The 13,794-nt window shown below is 41.1% G+C and overlaps 2 protein-coding genes across 2 annotated transcripts in view; one reads left to right on the top strand and one right to left on the bottom strand.

The window, feature by feature from the left end:
* Window positions 1-1,855: 1,855 nt before the first annotated feature.
* Window positions 1,856-13,794, top strand: part of SEH1L (SEH1 like nucleoporin) — a 29,448-nt gene continuing 17,509 nt past the window's right edge. Inside the window, exons 1-4 of the mRNA XM_080685881.1 lie at window positions 1,856-2,133; window positions 6,740-6,790; window positions 9,676-9,822; window positions 11,183-11,394. Of these exons, the coding sequence (XP_080542007.1) occupies window positions 2,023-2,133; window positions 6,740-6,790; window positions 9,676-9,822; window positions 11,183-11,394 (521 nt within the window). The 5' untranslated portion in view covers window positions 1,856-2,022. The remainder of the gene's footprint in view (window positions 2,134-6,739; window positions 6,791-9,675; window positions 9,823-11,182; window positions 11,395-13,794) is intronic.
* Window positions 13,499-13,684, bottom strand: LOC308256397 (guanine nucleotide-binding protein G(I)/G(S)/G(O) subunit gamma-5-like; the record flags this gene model as incomplete). Its single annotated transcript, XM_080684655.1, has 1 exon — window positions 13,499-13,684. One exon carries the CDS (start codon window positions 13,682-13,684, stop codon window positions 13,499-13,501), a length of 186 nt encoding a protein of 61 aa, XP_080540781.1.

The raw sequence follows: 13,794 nt of genomic DNA, 5'->3' as shown, positions 1-13,794 counted from the left end.
TGCAAAGCCCTTGAGTGATGTTTACTCTTTGCCTTGATGTTCCATGACTTAAGTATTACAATGCAAAACTAACAATACTTAAATACCAGCATGTAAAGTTAATAGATCTTATGTCATATAATAAGGGAATGAAGGGAAGACAAAGATATTTACTATACACACACACACACACACACACACACACACACACACACACTAACAATTACTGTCCTTATTTCTAGAACTGGTCATGAGGCTGTAGCTGGTATTTATTGCTACCTTCTTCTACTACCCATTCTACATTGCCTTAGTCTTAGCAAGCCATTTCGGCTGGAAAGTGTTTTTTTGCCTGATGGGTGACCCAAACCTTTATTTCTGGCATTAGTAGACCTGACTGGATAGTTGAAGTTTTCCACTGATCTTAATGCCAGGGCATGTTAATACAAATAGGCATCCTAGGATCACCACTCTTCCTTACCTCCATTGTGGAGTAGCAGCTCAATTTTTCCTTAGTAGTGAGGAGCAATTACCCCAGACAGTATAGTGACTACCTTCTTTTCCTGCTAATTCAGAGATGTGAGGAGCCCAAAGTGGTTGGACAGCAGTCTTAACTTCCAGTTCAATGGGATTGTTGTGTCTCTGTTGCTTAAATTCTTAGCATAAAATATTGTAGTGCCATACCTTCTTTTGAAACAAAGACTTCCTTTGAAACCAGCAGCACATAAGGTGATGGGACAGGAAGCAAAAATTTTACTAGTGGGTTAATATTGAGTAGTGCTCATTTGGTTTCCCTCTGTAGTACCCCCTACCCCCAATTGATTCTTGTTATGGGAAAAACAGCACCGTATATTGGACACTGATTTAGAGCTTATACAGCCTCCTGGAGAACAGTGTATTGTCCCCTAACTAGCATTGTAGCTGAGTGTTTCAGAAAGCCATTCCACCATTCCATCAAGACTGCTACTCCAGAATGGTGGGGGGCATAGTAAGACAGGCAGGATAGTAAGAAGCTAGGAAAAATTCCTTGGCAAGTAGAATGCAGAAACTGAGATAGTTGAACAAACTGGCTGAGCAATTTACAGCCAGATACAGAAGGTCACCTTCCCTAAAGATAACATCAGCTCCAGGCCAAGAAAGGCAGCAAAATCAGGACTACCTGCAATGACTAATGACCCCCAGCTCTGGTGCTCACCATTCAGGAGAAACTGAGACCTTGAAGGGGCACACCTGGAAAACTGATGAATATTCTGGGGGAACCCTAAGATTCCCACCTGCAAGAGAGAGAGAAAGGCCTTGGCCAAGTAGCTCAGTTGGTTAGAATGTCATCCCCATACACCAAGGTTTCGGCTTCCTGACGGTTCTACCTCCAAGGCTGTTCTACCTGTGGAATGTTCAAACATTTTGACGACTTCTGATCCTCTCCACCTCCTCTCTCCCTCAGCACACCTGCTCTCAGACCTCCATCATCGCTCACTTTCTCCTTCTCAACTCCATCCCTCCTGTCTTCATTTATCCGCTACTGAGCCTGGACTCCACAGTCTGATCTTCAGGCGTCTCTACATTGTTTCTAGCTCTTTAGTTGTCGCAGCCAAGCTCCATTCTTCGCCAAATCCAAGTCCGTCTTCTCCACTCGCTCGGAACACTCAGCCCCCCTGTTTCGGTGGAAACAAATTGGAACATTAACCGAAACCGATTCAACGTCTAGGGCTGTGGATGGTATTTTTAACTTTTTCATTGTTCTTAATTCTCATACTTCAACAATGTAAACTTCTCACTTTCATTGAAGCACCGCAAAGCCCACCCACTGCGTTCCGCGGCTGTTCACCATAGGTCGCCTTTAAGAGACGCAGGCGCACTCGCCGCCGCCGCCGCCTCCGCCAGGGGCATGACGGGACGAGGGGCGGGGCACGGGGGCGCGCAGGCCGCACGCACCGTGCACGTCCTGGCCGCGGGGTCCAGGTGGGCCGTGGTCCGCGCGCGGCCGCGCTGCCCTCTTCCTTGGCGGGAGGGGCAGACGGAGAAGGCTCGGGGCCGGCGGGAGCCATGTTTGTGGCACGCAGCATCGCGGCGGACCATAAGGACCTCATCCATGATGTATCTTTCGATTTCCACGGGCGGCGGATGGCGACCTGCTCCAGCGACCAGAGCGTCAAGGTGCGCACGGAGCCTTCGGGCGCGGCCGATCCCGGAAGGAGGAGAGTGGGGCGTGCGTGATCCGCTGTTTGAGCGGAGGCACCCGCGCGTAGAAAGGGGACGACTTCCGATATTGGGGCGCGCCGCCGGGCACCAGGTCTGGAACCCAAGGGGGGCAGGCAGCTACGCCCGGCCATCCTCGCCCCCTTTAGTGGGGACACAGCCGCCCCAGGGTGCTGCGGTGCGCCAGTGCTGAGCGGGCGGGCGTTCTGGCCACGTGCGCGCTCCCGCCCCTGGGGACACTGCGAGCCCGCGGCTTTCCCGCGAACCCTCGTTTGGGTCCCTGTGGGTGGGAGCCAGGGAGCTTCCTCAGCGTAGTCTCCAGTAGGGGTTTGTCGGTCCGCGGAATTCTGGCTGTAGCTGTACTATGATACTAAGCTTGCTCAGTGAGAGGACTGTGCCCTGGAACCTGTAAGGGAGTCATTTCGCGGTGTGTTCCCAAGTTCTGTGTGCCTCATCCCTCACCTGGGGAGATTGTTCTTGCCTTGTGTTCAGATAGGAGGTTCACTTTATTTCGCGTTGAAAGAAAAATGCAAATCCACTTACACCCAGTGAAGTTCTCTACTTACAATCTAGCACTTGTAGTGTTGGATCTCTTACCCTTTGAGACAGGATGGATGGACCTGGAGAGTATTAGGCTACACTAACCATTTTAAATTGTACATTACAGTTCCGTGGTGTTAAGCACAACATTTTCATTGTGCAACCATTGCCACTGTACATCTCCGGAACTTTTTCTTCTTCCTAAACAGAAACTCTGTACATAGTAACTCCCTCTTCCGTTCTCCACCTAGCACCTGGTCACCTCTAATGCTCTTTCTTGTACTTCATTTGTCTGGCTTATTTCCCTTATTGTGATGTTTTCAAGGTTCATTCATATTTATAGCATGTATCAGAATTTCATTTTTAAATAATTTTTTTAAAATATATTTTATTGATATTTCACAGAAAGGAAGGGAGAGGGATAGAGAGCTAGAAACATCTATGAGAGAGAAACATCGATCAGCTGCCTCCTGCACACCTCCCATTGGGGATGTGCCGGCAACCAAGGTACATGCCCTTGACCTGAATCGAACCCGGGACCTTTCAGTCCGCAGGCCGACGCTCTATCCACTGAGCCAAACCGGTTTCGGCAGAATTTCATTTTTAAGATTGAGTAATATTTTGTATGTATACATCGCATTTTGTTTATTCATCTACCTTTTGGCTATTGTGAATACTGCATTCATGTCTGTTAACTGAGTAAGTAGTTACTTTTTTTTTCTTATCCACTTATTACTGAATCATCTAGTTACTAGAACTGGTAGATCATTCAAATTGGAGGTTTTGTCTGTTAGTGTTGCAGTGAAGATCTTCATTACTTTAGCTTTTTATATATTTTGGATAGTTTCCTTAGGCTCATTCCAGTAGAGAAATTAGTAAATATTTTAAAAGCCTTCGAGAATAATTGGCAAATTGCCAGTGAGAGTATTGATTTGACAGCATCATTTTTCATGTCAGACATTATCATTACCTTTTTTTCCATTTAAATGTTTTTATGTGGTAAAATCCAATTTGCCATCTTACATAAAATAAAATTTACCATTTTATCCATTTTTAAGTGTATAGTAAGTAATATCAGGTACATTCATATTTTTCTGCAACCATCCACCTCCAGAACTTTTGGTTTTGCAAAACTGAAACTCTGTACCCATTAAATAATAGCTCCCCATTCCCCAGCCCCCGGAAACCACCTTTCTGCTGTTGTGAATTTGACGACCTCATATAAGTGGAATTATACATTTGTATTTTTTGTAACTGGATTATTTCACTTAATGTAATGCCTTTGAATGTTGTAGCATGTGTCAGAATTTTCTTTTTAAGGCTAAATAGTTCATATGTATTGTATATACCACATTTTACTTACTCATCTGTACATGGACTTGGGTTGCTTCTACATTTTAGCTATTGTTAAAAATGTTGCTGTGAATGTGGGTGTACAAATATTTCATTGAGACTCCGAATTTTATTATTTATTTGTTTTTTAAATTAATTTTATTAGTGTAACATTGGTTAATAACATGTAAGTTTCAGGTGTACAATGCTATAATACATCATCTGTGTTTTGCATTGTGTGCTCACGACCCAAAGTCTAGTCTCCTGTCACCATATATTTGACCTACTTTACTCTATCCTCCCCCTTGCCAACCCTTCCTTCTGGTAACCACCATACTACTAGTATTGTCCCATGTCTTTCAGTTTGTTTGTTCGTTTGTTGCTTCTTTTTTATATTCCACATATGAGTGAAATCATGTTTCTTGTCCTTTTCGTCTGACTTATTTCACTTAGCATGATACTCTAAAGACCCATTCATGTTTTTTGCAAATGGCAGTATTTCATTTTTTTCTTATGCCTGAGTAATATTTCATTGTATATATGTACCACATCTTCTTTATCCAGCCATCTGTTGAAGGACACTTTTACATTGTTTCCATGCCTTGGCTACTGTGAATAATGCTGCTGTGAACATAGAGGTACATACATCTTTTTTTTTTTAAATTTCTTTATTGATTAAGGTATTACATATGTGTCCTCATCCCTCCATTAACCCCCGAACTCCCCCCTCCCCACCACCACTCATGCTCTCACCCACCATGGTGTTCATGTCCGTCCATTGAGTAGGCTTATATTCATGCATACAAGTCTTTTGGTTGATCTCTCCTCCTTTCCCCCACCCTCCCCTACCTTCCCTCTGAGGTCTGGCAGTCTGATTGATGCTTCTCTGCCTCTTTTGGGGTTGATCCTGCTTGGGACTCTCTGTACTTGTGTAACTTTTTTCTTCCCCATATCCAGGAAGTTTTCTGTCATTATTTCTTCAAATAGATTTTCTAATCCTTGCTGCTCTTCTTGTCCTTCTGGCAGCCCTATTATACGTATGTTACTTCGTTTCATGTTTTCCCAAAGCTCCCTTAGGCTTTTCTCCTGCTTTTTAATTTTTTTCTCCAATTGCTGTTCAGATTGAGCTTGTTTCTGTACCTGATCTTCTCACTCACTAATTCGGCCCTCTGCTTCTTCTAGTCTACTGTTGAAACTTTCCATGGTGTTTTTGATTGTAGCTATATCACTTTTCATTTCTTCCTGATTCTTGCATAGGTTGTTGATTTTCTCATCCATCCGATGTATAAATTCCACAACCATTACTCTGAACTCTTTTTCGGTCATGTTGCATGCTTCAATTTCACTAATTTCCTTTCTTGGCGACTCCTCATTTTCTTTCCTCTGCGGATTGTGTCGTCTCCCCATTCTGTCACCAGAAGGTTCAAACTTCGAGTTGCGTGGACCTGGGCCATGTGCCGTGTGAACTTCGCACCACCTGAGTTTCACTGAAGTGCTCCGACACTAGGACGTGTGGCTGCCGTGGGTTGGTGGGAACCAGGCTTGCCCAGGGTCAGTGTTCCCAGCGTTCAGTGTGGTCTCGTGTGCGCCCCTAGAATCAGGGATCCTGCCAGCACTGCACTGTTGGCGTGTGCCGAAAATGAGTCCCCTAGCGCGTGCCAGGAGTCAGAGTTTCCCTGTGTCTGCACCAAGAATCGAGTATCAGAGTCTCTGTTGCCTCGAGCGGCTTCTCGCTGAGAATCAGGGTCCCCGTGTGCGCATGCACCAAGAATTGGAGTCACTGGCTCTTAGTGTGAATGTGCTGTGAGTCAGGGATCCCAGGCACACACGGGAAGAAACAGAGTCAAGTCGGTGGTGCTCAGTGCTGCCTCTTGCCAGGAGAATTTGGGTCCAGGTCACCATGGGGGACTGGGTTGCACAATAGCTCTGTGGCGTGCCTGCGCTGTGGAAAACTGACTTCTGTGTACGCTTGCCCAGAATCAAAGTCAGGTGGCACTGCCGCCCTGTGTGGGCTTTGGATTTGTTCGCCCGATTGCGTTGTGGGGAGCAGATTCCAGTCTCTCAAGTTCCAGTAGCAGCGCTGTGGTCCGCGTGCTCTCTCAAGTTCAAATTCCCTGGCTGTCTGTATGTCTTATTGGGAAAAGTGTTCAGGTCCTCTGCCCAATTTTTAAATTGGAATGTTTTGTTGTTGGGTTGTATGAGTTCTTTATATATTTTGGATATTAGCCCTTTTGTGGAGGTATCGTTTGCAAATTATCTTCACCCATTTGGTTTGTTGCTTTTTTGTTTTGTTGATGATTTCTTTTTCTATGCAGAAGCTCTTTAATTTCATGTAGTCCCATTCATTTATTTTTGTATTTCCCTTAGGAGCAGTGGTTCATTATTCACTAACTCAGTGTTTATGTCAACATAGAGACCATAACTACCTTGAATAAGACTTGACTGTAATTGTAATTGTGTCTATTTCCTGTTAGAGCTCAGATGCTTTGATCCCGCCCAGTGCTTATTAGCCCAGTGCCTGACACATCCTAGGTTCTCAATAAATATTTGAATGAAAGAATGAATGTTTGCTTATTCTCTTGTGAATTCATGTTCACCTCCTTTGCCCTAATACTAATTTAGTCTTAATGTTTTTCATATTAATTTTTTGGAACTTTTTGTATGAAATATATGTCTTTTAATTTTTTTATAGGTCTGGGATAAAAGTGAAAGTGGAGATTGGCATTGTACTGCTAGCTGGAAGGTTAGTATTTATTTTTACAGTAATTTTAAAAAATTGAATTAATATCTATTTGGGAGTATCAGTGACTTTGCTGTTCAGCTTTGGGAGAATTATAAAATTTATACTTCTTTTCCTTAAAAGAAATTTTACATTTTTCAGTATAAAAGTAACAGAGTACACTTTAGAAAATTTGAGAATAAGAAAATTTGTAATTCCATAGCATTCTAACATAATTATTTTTAGCACATTAGTATTAATTTTCCATTTACATATTTTCAATAGCTATGATGTTTCATACACTTTCATTAATTTTTTTAAAAAACAACTTCACTCAGGATTTTACATACCTTAAGAGTAATCAATTTTAGATGTACAGTTCAGTGAGTTTTAGCAAATACAGTTGTGCAAACATTCCCACAATCTAGTGTTTTTTAAAAAAATGCATTTTATTGATTTTTTTAAGAGAGGAAGGGAGAGGGAGAGGGATAAAGAGTTATAAACATCGATCAGCTGCCTCCTGCACACCTCCTACTGGAGATGTGCCTGCAACCAAGGTACATGCCCTTGACCGGAATTGAACCTAGACCTTTCAGTCCGCAGGCCTATGCTGTATCCACTGAGCCAAACCGGTTAGGGCCCCACAATCTAGTTTTAGAACACTTTCCTCAGCCCTGAAATTTCCCTTGTGCTTATTTGGGGTTAATCCCCATTTTTCTCTCAAGCTCCAGGCAATCACTGAACTATTTTCTGTCTCTTATAGCTTTACCTTTTTTTAGCCATTTCAGATAAATGGAATTCTATAATATGTAGTTCTTTGTTTCTGACTACTTTCTCTTAGCATGTTTTTGAGGTTTATCCATGTTGTGGCATGTGTAAGTAGTTTGATTTTTTGTAATGCTGAGGAGTATTCCATTGTATAGAGAAAGCCATGTTTTGTTTATTCATTCACCAGTTGATAGACATTTGGATTATTTCTAGTTCTTCATAATTATGAATAATGCTATTATTAACATGCCATATAAGTCTTTGTGTGTACATACATTTTATTTCTCTTAGGTAGATACCGAGGAGTGGAATGGCTGGGTTGTATATGTTTTAACTTTCTAAGAAACTGCCGAACTGTTTTCCAAAGTGCCTGTACCATTTTATATTCCCACCAAGAAATATATGAGGATTCCAGTTTGTGTACATCCTCCCATACACTTGGTATTTTCTCACTCTTTTTTATTTTTATTTTTATTATAGCCATCCTGGAGTGAATTGCAATCTCATTGGGTTTTGATTTGTATGCTCTTAATGACTAAAGATATTGATTAAGTTTTTATGTGCCTATTTGCCATTCATACATCTTCGGTGAAGTGTCTATTCAAATCTTTTGCCCTCTTCCCTTTTTAAAATTGAGATGAGATTCACACAGCATAAAATTAATTATCTTAAAGAAAACAGTTCAGTGGCATTTATTCCATTGACAGTGTACAGCTATCACTTCTGTCAAAGTTCCAAAGCTTGATCATTTCAAAAGGAAACCCCATTTTTTGCATTTCAATTTCACAACTACTCTCATAAGTACTTCAGAGTGTTTTCAAAGGCTTTTTAAAAACATAAATATACCAATAAATACTATACCCTGTTTTGCTTAACTAACGGGTATTTAAGTTGTTTCTTTTTATTGTGATGAACATTTTTGTGCAATATTTATTCTTTAGTTAGATTGTGCTTTACCGGAATTTGACATTTAACAAAATCTCACTGCCCTTAGTACATCTTTTTACTTAATAGCCTGAATAAATAAGAATTAAAGGTGAAACAAGAATAAGACTAGACAAAACAAAGAATAAAAACTAAAGGTGTAAGGTTTGCTTTTGGATGATGATATTGTTATCATGTTAACAGATTATTAAAGTATTCTGAGATTATTGAGTGTTAAAGTGTTAGATATGCAGAAGCATAAGACAAATTTTATAAACATAATTGGTGGACCGATGCTTGTCATATAGTATTTTTACTGGCAAGCAGAAATGAAATTCTGCTGTGAAGACCTTTCGGTACTTTTTTTTCCTTTGGTCAATGCGAAGAGTTGAAGAACAGTAATTTGACATTTTTCCTATATAAAGATACTGCTTTTGTGCCAAAACCGGTTTGGCTCAGTGGATAGAGCGTCGGCCTGCGGACTGAGGGGTCCCGGGTTCGATTCCGGTCAAGGGCATGTACCTGGGTTGCGGGCACATCCCCAGTGGGGGGTGTGCAGGAGGCAGCTGATCGATGTTTCTCTCTCATCGATGTTTCTAGCTCTCTATCCCTCTCCCTTCTTCTCTGTAAAATATCAATAAAATATGTTTAAAAAAAAAAAAAGATACTGCTTTTGAGCTTTAAATTATTTTCTCAGAATACAAGGATTTGGGTTTCTCTATATTTGCTCACTCATTGCCTCTTTTCCTAGAAGAGTCCATTGCAGACATCAGAGTCATTTAAGCATTTTGTTGCTATAGTTTCTATATACTGTTAGGCTTTTGAAGCAGATAATTTTGATTAATCTCATTTATTAAGCAGATGGTTCCTGTAGATATAATTTGCAAAGTTAGTGGACTAGTAGAATCTCTATTTAAAAGTTTGTTTAGGCTAAACTCTGAAGCAGGTCTCTATTAGCACTAGAAGAGGTCAGCTTTATCCAGTGGATTTTTCTTTATTAGTAAAATGTTAGAAGAATTTGACTACAGAAAGGCTACAATTCTAAATATCCTTAAGTTAAAAAGTTTTGGAATTTAACTTTTTATATTAATGTTAAATTGAATAGCTTTCTTCTTTTACTGAAGTAAAAATACCTATATTCTGTTTCTTTAAGTAAAACCTTAAATGTGTGAAATATGAGTAAACTGTTTTTTTGTTTTTTGTTTTTAATTCATCAGACACATAGTGGATCTGTGTGGCGTGTGACATGGGCTCATCCTGAATTTGGACAGGTTTTGGCTTCCTGCTCTTTTGACCGAACAGCTGCTGTTTGGGAGGAAATAGTAGGAGAATCAAATGACAAACTGCGAGGACAGAGTCATTGGGTAAGATATTTGTTAGTTTTTGAGAAATGCGGGGCATGAGCATCCAAGGAGCATTAGTCTTTCCATGAACACTTCAGGCACTTGGTGTAAGATGTTATCACTCCCCTCTGTGTTTATCAGTTTCATTGTTCTTTCTTCCATGTTTTTCTCCTGTTTATCTCATTTTGTTTTGGGCCTGAAGTGGTACTTAGGAGTACCCATGGCATTGTTGAAGTATAACTTCCATGGTGAATACAGAATGTTTGCTTTGTCATAGAGTACACTCTAAAATTCTTTAAAAATTGTTTTTTCCCTTTTGTGGTTATTTTTTCCTTCTTACAAAATATACTCTTTTATACTCCTTTTTTTTTTTTTAATCTGTTTCTGCTGTAACTCTAGTTCTTCTTTGATTGAGTGTTTGAATTTAGATAAGAGCATAGTGTGTTTGCTATTCAAGTTCCCTGTATGTAAAGTGAGAGAATTGAACTCGATTGCCTTGAAGACCCATTCCAGTGTTTTCTCCCCTTCTCTTTATTTTACATAATAGATATTGAGGTACAAGTATAAAATTCAAAAGGTACAGACAAGTGTACACAGTAGGAATGTCCTCTTCTCTGGTCATACAGTTTTCTGTCTAGAGGTAGTCACTATTACAGGTTTTTTTGTGTATCCTTCTGGATATATTCCATGTCTTAATAAGGACATAAAAGCCCTAGCTGGTTTGGCTCAGAGGATAGAGCGTCGGCCTGCGGACTCAGAGGTCCCGGGTTCGATTCTGGTCAAGGGCACATGCCCGGGTTGCAGGCTCGGTCCCCAGTAGGGGGTGTGCAGGAGGCAGCAAATCAATAATTCCCTCTCATCATTGATGTTTCTTTCTCTCTTTTTCTCTCTCTTCCTCTCTGAAATCAATTTTATGTGTGTGTGTATATATGTGTGTGTGTGTGTGTGTGTGTGTGTGTGTGTGTGTGTGTATATATATATATATATAACATAAAAAGAATGGTACCAGGTGGGTGGGGTCAAACCAGACCTCGTCAGCAACCTCAGTATTTGAGTTCTGGCTAAGAAAGAATTCAGAGGAAAGACTCAAACTGTAAGAGAAAGTTTATTTAGCAAGTCACAGAGGTAGAAGTGAGCTGTAGAAATGGGCTCAGGATATGCTGGACAAAGGGATGATTCCTGTCCCTAGCTGGATGGTGAGAGATTTTATTCTGATACTCAGAATGGCACCCAATTAAAAACTTATTGTTTATTTCTGGAATTGTCCATTTAATATTTTTGGACTGTGTTTGACATCTGGTATCTGAAACGGCAGAATGGGAAAACAGATAAGGAGGGAACTATTGTATATAATTTAAATTGTTAAAATTTTTTTTTCCAGGTTAAGAGGACAACGCTAGTGGACAGCAGAACATCTGTTACTGATGTGAAATTTGCTCCTAAGCATATGGGTCTTATGTTAGCAACCTGTTCAGCGGATGGTATAGTAAGAATATATGAGGCACCAGATGTCATGAATCTCAGTCAGTGGTCTCTGCAGCATGAGATCTCATGTAAACTAAGCTGTAGTTGTATTTCTTGGAACCCTTCAAGGTAAGCTAGCACAGCAAACTTCTGATAATTTAATCCTACTAAAACAAATTGGTAAATTTTTTAAAATCCTCACCCAAGGATATGTTTTTAATGGTTTTTAGAGAGAGGAAGGTATAGAGAGAGAGACTGAGAAAGAGAAATAAACATCTATGGGAAAGAGAAACATCCATCTGTTGCCTCTGGTACATGCCCTGACTTGGGATCAAACTCACAAACTGTATGTGCCCTTGACCGGAAATCGAATCTGTGACCCTTCAGTGCCTGGGCCAATGCTCTAACCACTGACATACACTGGGCAGGGCAAGAGAACCTTTTTTTTTTTATAGCTGCATATGTTCCATTGTGTAAAAATGTATCATAGGTTTTTTATTTTATTTTTCTTTAAAGAGTAGTGTTGATTTTTTTTTGAAAGAGGAAGGTGGAAGAGAGAAACATTGATGTGAGAGCATAACATTGATCTGTGGTCTTCTGCAACACCCTCTACTGGGGATCAAGCTTGCAACCTGGGCATGTGTCCTTATCAGGAATTGAACTAGCAACTTCTCAGTGCACGAGACAACACCTAATCTACTGAGCCATACTAGCCAGGGCATACCACAGCTTTTTTTTTAATCAGCAAATACTGATAGGCACTTGGGCTTTTTCATATCTTAGCTATTACAAATAATGCTGCTATGAACATAGTGTTGTACATATTCTTTGTGATTGGTGTTTTAGAATTCTTAGGATACTAGAGGCCCAGTGCACGAAATTCATGCATGGGTAGGGTCCCTAGACCTGGCCGGTGATCAGGGCTGATCGGGGCCTTCTGGCTGCTGGCCAGGGCCTTCCTTCTGGCTGCCAGCTGGGGCATCCCTTCCCTGGCTCCTGGCTGCCGGCTGGGGCCTTCCTTTGTTTCATGCCGCCCCCTGGTGGTCAGCGCATATCATAGCGAGCGATTGAACTCCCAGTCTCCCGTTCAAACTCCTGAGGGGACACTTTGCATATTAGCCTTTTATATATATAGATATTACTATAAGTGGGATTGCTGGGTCAAATAGCAGTTCCATTTTTAATTTTTTGAGAAAACTCTATATTGTTTTCCATGTTGCTGAACTAGTAGTGTCCTAGGGTTCCCTTTTTTCCCCACATCCTCGTTAGCACTTGTTGTTTGCTGATTTATTGATGGTAGCCATTCTGGAAGGTTTGAGGTGATACTTCATTGTGGTTTTAATTTGCACTTCTCTGATGATTAGTGATATTGAGCATTTTTTCCTTTTCTTTTTTTTTAAATATATTTTTATTGATTTCAGAGAGGAAGGGAGAGGGAGAGATAGAAACATCAATGATCAGAATGATTGATCGGCTGCCTCCTGCACGTGCCCTACTGGGGATCCAGCCCGCAACCCAGGCACGTGCCCTTGACTGGAATTGAACCTGGGCCCTTCATTTCACAGGCTGACGCCTTATCCATTGAGCCAAACCATCTAGGGCTTGAGCATTTTTTCATATGTCTATTGACTATCTGTATATCCTCTTTGGAGAAATGTGTGTTCAGGTCCTTTGCTCATTTTAAAATTGTATTTTGTCTTCCTTTTGTTGAGTTGTATGAGGTTTTATTTTGTTTTGTTTTTTTATACTAAGTATTTTATTTATATGCTTCTGCCAGTGTATATAAAATAATCATTCTTGTGAAATAGAAATTCATGAAAATTCAGAGAGGTAGATGTTAAGGACTGACAAAAGCAGAAGTTTGTATAGTATGGCACATGTTATAGGGTAAGCTTTTTGTACAGGCTTCAGATTTAGCTCTCTTTGAATATTCACTGGTTCAAGAAAAGTGGTTTAGAACACCTTCAAAATTCATTGTACTGCCCTGACTGGTTTGGCTCGGTGGATGGAGCGTCGGCCTGCGGACTGAAGGGTCCCGGGTTCGATTCCGGTCAGGGGCATGTGCCTTGGTTGCGGGCACATCCCCAGTGGGGGGTGTGCGGGAGGCAGCTGATTGATGTTTCTCTCCCATCAATGTTTCTAACTCTCTATCCCTCTGCCTTCCTCTCTGTCAAAAATCAATAAAATATATTTAAAAAAAAAATTCATTGTACTACAAAAAGGAACAAACTTTCTAGGGTCTGAAGGGATTGGTACTTGAAGATACTCCAGTCAGCAGGGGGTCATGTTGAGCATTCTGCAGACAGAATTGTTTCAAATCTGCAGCTGCCTGGGAAACCTTCACACGGTTGAACCCGGCCTCCAGCCGGAGCTGTTGAACCACTTTCTTCATAGTGGTGATGCTGGAGGAACCAGACATGGTGCACGTGAGTGCTGAGCAGATTGGTCAGTAGCGGGTCGCGGGTCGCGGGCCCGCGGGGGCCAGACGGCGGGGCAGCCTGTATGAGTTCTTTATATATTTTAGAAATT

The sequence above is a fragment of the Plecotus auritus genome, assembly GCF_963455305.1.
Source record: "Plecotus auritus genome assembly, chromosome: 8".
Lineage (NCBI taxonomy): Eukaryota > Metazoa > Chordata > Mammalia > Chiroptera > Vespertilionidae > Plecotus > Plecotus auritus.
Note: the sequence above shows the minus strand (reverse complement) of the source record. Positions and strands in the feature narration are given on the sequence as shown.